Raw genomic sequence first — 10,372 nt, 5'->3', positions numbered from 1 at the left:
ATATAGCTTGAAGCAATGGCGTATTCTATATCTCAACATTAAATCACTAGTTATTTCAGAAGTTTAAAAAATAAAAAGTGAATCATGAAGACAGAGTTTGAATCATGGGTTACCCTAAAAGATGAAGCTAATAATAAATAGTTAAATTTAATAATTTAATTAATATTCTAACACCCTTTACCTATTCGCCTTCTAATTAGCCAATACCCAAGAATATTAGGGCATACCGCATGCAGTAAGAAAATAATATGAAATCCAGCCAACAATAATGGTATTCATTTAGCACATTCATTGGCTTTATCAACGGTCTATAGAGTCACATCAAATGCTTGAGATGCTACATTTTTACTCTCTTACAAATTTAGGTGACAATTTATATTTTATAAAAATAAACGTCATATGACAATTCATATTTTAGTGGCTAACATGGTAAGTGTCAGGTAAATTGTCACATCAGCTTGTAAACGTGGTAAGTAACATCTAGAATGCTATATAATGGTCCATATTTTAGTGGCTAACGTGCATGCATGATAAATACCACATCATATTAATTATAACATACTTTGCACTTAAAAAGTCACTAATTAAACCCTAACCAATATCAATTTCCATCATGAGCTCTTTGTTGTTAGCTCAACTTATTATTCTCACTTAATTAGCTACAACCACCAGGGCCAAACCCAATCCTCCCCCCAGCAACATCATACACCACGTCCAACCGTTTTTGCTGAACATTCCCAATAATTGCTACTTGGCTTGCATCATTGTTTCCAGCAAACGCTAAACAAGCCTGTGATGAGCTCACCATGAAAAACACCCCTGCTTTGTCCAAATCCACACTCACACCACCAAACAAAAACCCAATTCTCGGAACCAAAACGGTCATGCTCTTACTCAAGTCATAGCACGTATCGAGTATCGAAACTGGGCTTGTCAACGGATAACCACGCATCGACGCTCGAACCGCTGTTCGCAGTTCGCTGTACGCCACCGGTGGCAACCGCGTTATGACTGTCCCAGAGTCGATGAGGGTGCCTGCAGCCTTGAACGCCGATGTTGGGATCGATAGTTGACGCCCATTGACACTTATTCCGGTTAAGCCAAGCCCGTAGAACGATGCGCTCCGAGAAAGCGTCAACAACGGCGTGAACTTTACGGCGTTGGAGACTCTGCCGTTGTTTCCGAACTTGAGGTATCCCGTTGAGCTAGTGGTGGCGGGTAGACAATACGAGAAGAATTGGCCGTACTTTTGTGCGGCTTGTTGTACGACGGAGATTTGGTTGCGACCAAGGCCTAACAACCCGGCGAAACCCCGGAAGAGTCCTTCGTTGTCTTGGCCACAACCAAATAAGAAATCTTCCACCACGTCTGACGGTGTTATGGTGAGCCTTTCTTTGCTGAAATAACCGATTGAGAATGATTGGTCACCATATGATATGAGGTATAAGCATTGTGAAGTAGAGGAGCACCGGGGTGAGTATCCTGCATTGTAACAAAAATGTCAAAAATTATACTCTCAAGTTCTTTAAATTGAGTAATTATTCTGACTTACAACTGGTCTGTAACTTTTTTACAACTTATTATCACGTATTAATATGTGATTAGAGACATGTTAGCCACTATAAACAAATTTAACACTCCAATCGTGACATGCTAATACATGTTAGCAAGTTGAAAAAGAGAGTTGTAGACCAGTTGTATCTTTTAACATTTTTCCTTTAAATTTACTTATGGGTTAAGACGTTTTATTTTATTTTATTTTAAAGATAACTCTAATATGGATTTTTCAAAATTCTAAACACCATTTTTAATTTTATTGTTTAAATTTTATCTATTTAAAATTTACACAAAAGATCTTTAATTTTTCTTTGATTAAGTTGGATGTTAAGATGACAAAATATAAAATATTTTAATTATAAATGGTAGTTATGATTTTAAGATTCAACTATATAGAATTATCCTAAACATTTTGAAGATTAGGACCCAAACTCATGTTTTTATGATTCTCTTAGAATTTTTGAAAGAATTAAAAAATATACCAAAATATTTTGGTATATTTTTAAATTAATTAGGCAAGAACTTTCTTTCTCTGTCTCTCTTTGGTAAGTGGGGTCTTGAACGACTGTTTGGTTTTAGCGGTTTCAAAACATGCATTTACAAAATTAACAATTTAAAAATGCGATTAATGAAAATGTGTTTTTAAAAATGCAATTAATTATGCATTTGGTATAATCTACGGTTTGAAAAAAATTACCTTTAAAATCGTGCATATTTTAAAAATGTACCCTTACTTTGCTATACTCTCTAAATTTGTTGGTATGGTTACCTGTGGCTGAGTTGAGTTTAGAGCATGAGGGCGAAGTGCATGCAATTTTGGAATATGATGTGGATTTGGATGGATTGAAGATGGGGTCAACTTGATTATAGCAAGATATGACGCATGGTTCACACTGTGTCCAAGTAAGGTCGCTGCCGGTGTCAAATACAAGTCTGAGGTCTCTCTTGGGCGTGCCGAGACCGACGGTGACGATGTAGTTGCCTGTGCCGATGGTGAGACCGGATTTAGCCGGTAGCGTGGCGGCAGCCTGAGAGTCCCTAAATTTGTTGCTGCTGGAGTTGTTGGAAAGCCTGGAGTGGATTGAGTTCACCCTGGATTGGTCTTGGAGGAGGATTTCAATGTGATTTGGAACTAATTGTTCTTTGTCTTGGTTGCTTTCAAAGCATGGCCCATATTTGTGTATCACTTCTAGGAAGCCCTCGCTTTTAGGACCTGAGTAACATGCATGCTTCATCAGTTGGAACACATATATTCAACCATATAATATAATAAGGATCAAAATTAACATTAATCAATAGTTTCAAAGTTTGTAAATGACTTTGTCCTAGTATATATCCTTAAACAACACAAAAAAAGCAGAAAAAACTTAAGAGAGAGAGAGAGAGAGAGAGAGAGAGAGAGAGAGAGATTTGATGCATGCCTTTGTTAGAAGCACTAGTATTGCAGGTAGATGATGGTATTAGAGAGCTGACTTGAATTAGATGGTGGGTTTCTGCAGTCTCTCTTGCTTGATGAGCATAAGGGCATAGAAAAGCAGAAAAGCTAAAGAGGATAACCCATAGGAAGGAGGAAAAGGGAGAAGCCATGCATACAGATTTGCTAGCTTTTCCCTCAAAGCTATGTTGCATATACAAGAGGATGGAGGAGTACCCCTATTTATCATTTGTCTTGGATTTGTTGGGCCTTAATTATATGATTTTGTTTTTTCTTTCTTTTTCTAACTCAAATTTACTCTTTCCTATGAGGTGGGTTCATATGTTCAATGATTGATCGATTCATTCAATTATGGACACAGTTTTCTTTTAAATTGGACAATGTGAAAGAAGTTTCTCCCCTCGATAAGTTAGCATGTGTTTAAAATATATGTAAAAATTATATGCACTTTTGTTTTTTATATGTTAGTTTAATAGACAGATATATTCATTTTAAGTAAATAATATATACATTATGTGATTTTATTTTAGTGTATTTATTGATGTACATAGTGCCACATCATTTATCACCTAATTAACTCGGGTTTTGATCACAAGTTGTGACTTATAATTCACCAATCCAGTTGCTCTAGCTTTAGGAAAGAGAGATCAAGAGGAGACTTTTGGTTGTAGCCCCACTGCAGTACTACTTGATGGTGCAAAAAGTTGGATCTGTCCCCTAAAACGTAGGGCATAGAAGGAGAGAGAATTGATGGGTTAATTGCTTGTTATCACACAATTTCAATAGTACCTACCATGGCAGTTAGCATTAATTTTTTCAAATTATTTTTGAGTCGGACCAGCTTGCATCTCTAATTTTCTTCTTTTTATTTTTTATTTTTTATGAATAACATTTCTAATTTTCTTGATGCTTGATTGATATGGAATTATGGTCAGTGGAGTCTTCTAAAAGCCTCTCAACTTTAAGATTTTTTTTTATTTTTTATTTTATTTTTTCCTCTTATGTTCACACTCTCGGGCCTGAGCCAGAGTCTTTTATGCATATTTCGTAGGTCACTTATTTTATTTTATTTTTCAAAAAAGGGTAGGACTATTAGAGTTGCTATTTTACGTGGGCGTGATTATGATATCACTTTTTCGCTGAGCATTACTCGTGAGGGGCCTAGACCGTAAAAAACGCATGTAATCTTTCAAGACCGATTAAGCCATAACTTAACATTAACCCCACCGAGAACCCTAACAGTACACAAACCAATATATTAGGGCCGGCTCAATATATTTTGAGGCCTTAAGCGAAAAGTTTAAGTGGGGCATTTTTCTTATATTTAAATAATAATTATATTTTTATTTAAAAATCATTCTTCTTGCCTTTTGGGATGCAAAATTATTGATTAAGTTTTTATATTCAAGATTTTCTAACATTCTCTTTTCAATTAATAATATGGCTAATCTATTTAATCTCTCTTATGACATTGTTAATCTTGTGTAAGATTTTAACAATTTTAATTTTGAAAAGCTTTTTTCTACTTAAGCGACTGTAACTTGTATTATCAATAAAAATCCTATAAGCGATACATGCTTTAAGAATATCTTTATTATTGTAACAAGGCCAAAAAAATAAAAAATAATATTTACCCACAACCTTGAAGAATGGAACCTTTAAGATTGGATTTTATTTAAGAATATCTTTATTATTATTTGATTCCCTTATTATTAATTGATATCAATTTTCAAAGCCTTATTTGTTTCGAAATATTGGAGAATCAAATGATATTAATACTTTTTTGAAATAAAGTAGGAGGCTTAATTTAAGCATATATATTGACTGCAAATAGGTCTTTAATTAATTTTTTTTTAATTATTTATTTATTTATTTATTTTTTATGGAAATTGTTTTATTAGGATTCATTAATTGGGTACCTTATTAAATTGGGTCATTTTTTAAATTACTTATTTACCATGATTATGGAGCCTTAAGAATATTGAGGGTAATAAGTGCTTTCATTTTTTTAAATGAAATTTTTTTTATTAATATTTATTAATTTGGGGCATTATTAAATTGGAAACCCTAGGCGACCGCCTAATTTGCCTAGCGATTGAGCCGACCCAGAATATACAAGTCAATAACCTCAAGCGCTTCTCATTACGAAATTCGACCTTAGAATCTAGTCCCCACTAAGCAACTCGAATGCCATTAAACCACACCCTCTGTGGTTCATAGGTCGCTTTTGAATGTCTAGTACTTGAGGGCCATCATCCACACAACATTAAGTTGATGATGTAGTTTCAAAAGGGGATATAGCTGTGTGATGCAGACGGGTACAAAATATCGCCAGGGATGGATCAACGAGCCATTGCCCTCCTGATTTTGAATTCTTTTTTCCCTTAAAAAAAATTTCTAATAAGTTGGATCTGTCTTCAAAAACGTAGGACATAGAAGGAGAGAGATTTGATGGGTTAATTGATTGTAATAATGCAATTTCAATTTATAGTACCTACCATGGCAATTAGCATTTTTATTTTATTTTCTGGCAAAACTTTTTACAAAATTCTTTGAACTTTCACTCGTTTTAACAATACTCTTCTAAAGTTTAAAAACTCTCAATTAAGATTATTAAGCTTTCAATTATTTCATTCCGTTAAAATTTTGTCAAAATTACCAAAATACCTATTTTTTATAAAAAAAAAAAATGCGAAGATATATATATATATATATATATATATATATATAAGCCTGAATTTTTTAATTTTTTACATGTCGCTCTCAAATTATGACCCAATCGACAATGCCCCTTAACTACTAAAAAATTGTAAAAAGACAAAAATGGCTCTGAATGTTTTCATAAGTCAAAAATAAAAATAAAAAAACTAAAAGGATGGGGATGAATTACAACCTTTAGAGGAAGAATATTCAATAAGCTCAATATTTCTAATAATGGGATATTTCTACTCTGATGTTGAACTAAAACTTAAGAATATACATTTCTTAAATCGAAACATAAGTTTATGATTGGTGTAAAAACGAAGAAGATGATAACAAGCACATTCAAATGGTCTTAACATAAAGTAAAATGGACACTTGTTAACAAGAGTTTTAAAGGGTGATTTGTTGTTTAGTACGTCTGTAGGTAATCGATTTATTAAGTAAAATACTGTACTAAAGGCTTCACCCAATACTCAATGGGAAGATAATTCTATGGATTATCCGATTGTCTTGGCATCATTGTTAGCATTTTCCAATATCATTTCCCAATACCCCTTTTTGAAACTCATTAACATTAATGTAGTTACTGCTGGGAATTTGAGGAGGCTTGAGTGTGAAAAAAGAATTATTACACGTATTTATAACACTTGAGAGTATTTTTGGGATGAGAAATGCTCTCACGTGCTCACTCCTTAATGTGACGGTGAATGCAAAGGTGAAAATCATCAACTTTTAATTAATATGTGATAATCACATTTTAAAATATATATATATATATATATATATATATATATATATATATTCACTTAGAACAAGGAGAACATCAAAAGACCACCTAATATTTTCATATGTTCATATTATAATAGCTAATTTTCACTTTACATGTTCTTTCTCAAATACAAATATCCTCAACGATGTGTCTCCCATTTATATGAAGTGAAATAATTCCAAAGACGCTAATCATTTAAAATCTAAGTCAACACAAAACAACAAATCAAAGACAATTGTCAAATGAGGTTGTTCCAAAATTCAAACTGATTCAAATAAACACAAAACTAAGAATAAAAATCGAATATTAAAAAATACATAATTTGAAACTAAAAACTAGTAGTAGCAATGTAGGATCGACCGAAAAACTAGAAGCTTCATCAACCAAAAAACCGGCAGCATCCAACTTGTAAAATCCAGCAGTGTCATCAAACTGAACAATACCACAAGTGAAAATATACCGGCAAGTCAAACATATGATGAGTCAAATAAATTCACCCCATATTCCATAATTTTACCCCTAAAAATAAAATAATTACCTAGAAATAAAACAAAAGCAACAACCTGTAAAATCCAAAAAACTGGCAGCATCTAACTTGTAAAATCCAGCTGAACATAACCACCAACATCCAACTTCCAATATCCAGCAGCATCAAACAAAATCAACAACACATAACCACCAAGCTCCTAGACCTTCAAGAGTGTTCCTTCAATCATGATATCTCTGCAAGAATTTAAAACATGACTGTTAAAAATATATAGATCAATAAGAACAAAACATGTTGAGAAATTACATTTGCACTAATTTTTGTATACCTGAATAATTACACTATCTTGAGTGAGAATTATATGACCATGCTGATCATCAGTTACCGAAGGCAATGATATTTAAAAATATCATTTAAGGAGAAGTTTCAGATTTTAAAGAATGATAAAAAAAAGTAAAAATAAAAAATAAAATAAAATAAAATAAAAAAAGAACCAGAAGCTTACTGTAACCTACCCAAATTGAGTTATTCGTCAATGTTATTAATAAGGCCAAATTAAATTTCTGGCAAGTAGTAAGCAGCAACTGGCCATGTCAAGTCAATTCAAAGTTCACACTAAAATTCTAGACTTCTAAGCCTCAAATGAACTGCAACTTCGTCTTTCATGGCATTCAAAGAAAGTGAAATTCTGGTCCACTGGAGTACCATTTTGCAGGGAAGGAAAAGTGTTAAAGGACAACTAGTTAGATAAGCGAACAACATACAATGATGAACTGGAAACCACTCCTAGAAGAGCAGAATTCAACCTACCAGCAAAAAGCATTTAATAAGAGTTAGGCAACAAAATGTATTGGTGACAACACTTGTTTAAGGACCGAAACTAAACAGTTAATTAACACAAAAGAAATTAACTAAAAAAACATTAAAAAACTTATAGCAAAAGAGGAATAGTAATTAAGACACTACGGTTGTCCAAATGTCATGGAGAGAAATATTACCTTAATGACTTGCAGCTTTACTGCCTTAAAGATTGACTATGTAAAGGTTAGAATATCAAATTTGTCCTGCAAGTTGAAGAACTAGAAATCTTTCACACAGATTTTAGTAAAAAATCTTGTAATGCTTTATCTGCCTGATTAGTAGTCAACAAGTCGATCAAAATGGTTGCAATGGTCGCATTTGCTGAGAAACCCTTGTCAACCATCATTTGGAGATATTGCACTGCCCACGATGTCTCATTATGTTGCAAGAAGCCTTGGATGATTATGTTATATGTGACATGGTCAGGTGAGCAACCGTTCTCCTCCATTTTTTCAAATAGCTCCCTTGCTTCATTTAATAGTCCCTCTTTGTAAAGCCCTTTGATGATTATAGTATAAGTCCGAACATTAGCTTGAAAGCCTTTGGTAGGAAGAGTATTAAAGAGTTCTCTTGCAATTGTAAGTTTCCCAACATTACACATACCATCAATCAAGATGTTGTAAATCACAATATTAAGGTCTAACTTTTTGTCTTCCATCACTTGAAACAATGCCATTGCCTCTGGAAAGTGTAGATTCTTACATAGGCCATCTAACAAAATAGCATAAGTTTGGACATTGGGATGTTGGCCACAACCTTGCATCTTCTGGAGTAGCTCTAGTGCAGTCTTAGGTCTCCCAACTCGGCAAAATCCACCAATAAGAGTGGTGTAAGTGACAACATTGGGAATCATGCCATTGATAGTCATTTCACGGAAGAGAATCATTGCCTCATCAATTCTTTTGTTTTTACAATATCCATGGATCAATATGCTATAGCTAACAATAGAAGGCGAACAACCCTTTCGAACCATCATATTAAATACTTTGATAGCTTTATCCATTCTATTTTGCAAACAATAACCATCAATCAAAGAATTGTACGTGATTGTATCAGGCTCTACGCCTCTCTGAATCATCACATTAAAAACTTCTTCAGCTTCTTTCAACTTCCCCTCTTTACCAAGCGTGTCCACCAATATGCTGAATGTGCACAAATCTAGCATGATTTTCCTTTGCACCATCTCATTCAATAGTTTGATTGTCTCCTTCCACCGGTCAAAATTGCATAGGCCTTGAATTAAAGAATTGTAAGTGAAAACGTCTGGCTGAATTCCTTTACTCGTCATTTCAGAGAAAAAATTCAAAGCCTCAGTTACCATACTGTCCTTACACAAACTATCAATGATTGTGTTATACAGCACTACATTAAGTTCAAGATTTCCTTCTTGCATCTTCCTAAACAACCCAATAGCTTCATTGGTCTTGCCTATTTTACACAAACAATTCATAATCGTTCCATAGGTAATTGTATTAGGTTTGTAGTCTATATTCTCCATTTTGTTAACCAACTTCACAGCTTCAACAATTTTACCCCGAAGACAGAGACCCTTGACAAGAGTACTAAGAATTACACAGTTCGGTTGAAAACCAAGTTTCAAAACTCTCGCTAAAATAGAGAAGCCAAAATCCACCCGGTTCAAATGGCAGAAGCAATTAATCAAAACACTCAGAACATAAACATCGGGAGCAATTCCTGATTGTTCCATTTCTTTAATCAAAGTAATAACAGTTGAGTGATGCTTCATTCTTGCGATTGCACCCAGCAATTGATTAAAATCCACGATGGGAGGCAAAGGGTGCATGTGAAGCATTCTATCAAACACACCTAAGGCTTCATCAAGATTCCTAAAGCTCCGAGATCTGCATCGATCTCTCACAGTTTTCAAGAACTGATTGGGGCTTTCCACATTATCTCTACCACTATTGGTAGTTTTAGCAGAAGTGGAACTAAAACTACGACAATAATAATAAAAATTAAGAGCATGGAAAGAAACCCTAACATGAGAATAATGATTGAAGAAGAAAGCAAGAGAGTTTGTAGACTTAGCAGTGGTACCCATTTCCGGAGGAAGAAAATGTAGCGGGAAGAGAAAGAAGCAGAAGAAGCAGATCTGATGACGGCTGAAGAGAAATGGCCGTTAATTTCCGCTTTCACAACCTCCCGCGCGACGTTCTGCAGATGGGAGGGTCTGGGTTTTTGTCTCCTCCTTTTCTCTCTTTTCTCTCGTGTGCTAAAAATGCCTACAAATTGATCACGGGATTCCACGACGTCGTTTCTGTCAGCTTACCGGGTTTTTTGAAACGATGGCCGCTCAAAATGTCTCTTTGAATTTGGATGATGTTTCTAACCATACAAATCACACGTGTCACCACCCTTGATATCGTGATTTTTTATTTATACCTCAAAAGGACAATTTTGCCCTTCTGGATCAAACGATTGAAATTACAAAAACTGAATAAAAAAGGGCGAAAAAGGTCGTTTAATTAGTAAAGCTGTTTCGTATTTGGTTTGCTGGAATTTTCACATTTTTTAATGCTTACGGTCATAATCTTTTACA

General features: G+C 34.1%; 2 protein-coding genes across 9 annotated transcripts; both read right to left on the bottom strand.

Moving 5' to 3' along the window:
- Positions 1-416: 416 nt before the first annotated feature.
- On the bottom strand, positions 417-3,180 carry LOC132191123 (aspartyl protease family protein At5g10770-like). Its single transcript, XM_059606131.1, has 3 exons — positions 2,979-3,180; positions 2,327-2,770; positions 417-1,482 (listed from the first exon to the last, which is right to left on the bottom strand). Exons 1-3 carry the CDS (start codon positions 3,142-3,144, stop codon positions 656-658), a joined length of 1,437 nt encoding a protein of 478 aa, XP_059462114.1. The 5' UTR covers positions 3,145-3,180; the 3' UTR covers positions 417-655.
- Positions 3,181-6,679: 3,499 nt separating this feature from the next.
- Positions 6,680-9,495, bottom strand: LOC132191124 (pentatricopeptide repeat-containing protein At3g22470, mitochondrial-like). 8 transcript variants are annotated; one of them, XM_059606135.1, is made up of 4 exons: positions 7,950-9,495; positions 7,467-7,757; positions 7,028-7,187; positions 6,680-6,896 (listed from the first exon to the last, which is right to left on the bottom strand). In XM_059606135.1, the coding sequence occupies exon 1, from the start codon at positions 9,308-9,310 to the stop codon at positions 8,042-8,044; it is 1,269 nt and encodes a 422-aa protein (XP_059462118.1). In that variant the 5' UTR covers positions 9,311-9,495; the 3' UTR covers positions 6,680-6,896; positions 7,028-7,187; positions 7,467-7,757; positions 7,950-8,041. The 8 variants fall into 8 exon arrangements, with proteins under 8 accessions (XP_059462118.1, XP_059462120.1, XP_059462117.1 ...); XM_059606137.1 differs by having other exon boundaries at positions 7,716-7,757; XM_059606134.1 differs by having other exon boundaries at positions 7,467-9,495.
- Positions 9,496-10,372: the final 877 nt, after the last annotated feature.

The sequence above is a fragment of the Corylus avellana genome, chromosome ca8, assembly GCF_901000735.1.
Source record: "Corylus avellana chromosome ca8, CavTom2PMs-1.0".
NCBI classification, from domain to species: Eukaryota; Viridiplantae; Streptophyta; class Magnoliopsida; order Fagales; family Betulaceae; genus Corylus; species Corylus avellana.
Note: the sequence above shows the minus strand (reverse complement) of the source record. Positions and strands in the feature narration are given on the sequence as shown.

What these genes read in the sequence shown, in the direction of transcription:
- LOC132191123 (XM_059606131.1), bottom strand. Translation starts at nt 3,144, where the DNA reads ATGGCTTCTCCCTTTTCCTCCTTCCTATGGGTTATCCTCTTTAGCTTT. An exon ending in TACTAGTGCTTCTAACAAAG is followed by an intron (nt 2,771 to 2,978) that starts GCATGCATCAAA and finishes CATGTTACTCAG; the next exon opens with GTCCTAAAAGCGAGGGCTTC. An exon ending in TAAACTCAACTCAGCCACAG is followed by an intron (nt 1,483 to 2,326) that starts GTAACCATACCA and finishes GTTACAATGCAG; the next exon opens with GATACTCACCCCGGTGCTCC.
- LOC132191124 (XM_059606134.1), bottom strand. Translation starts at nt 9,310, where the DNA reads ATGGAGAATATAGACTACAAACCTAATACAATTACCTATGGAACGATT.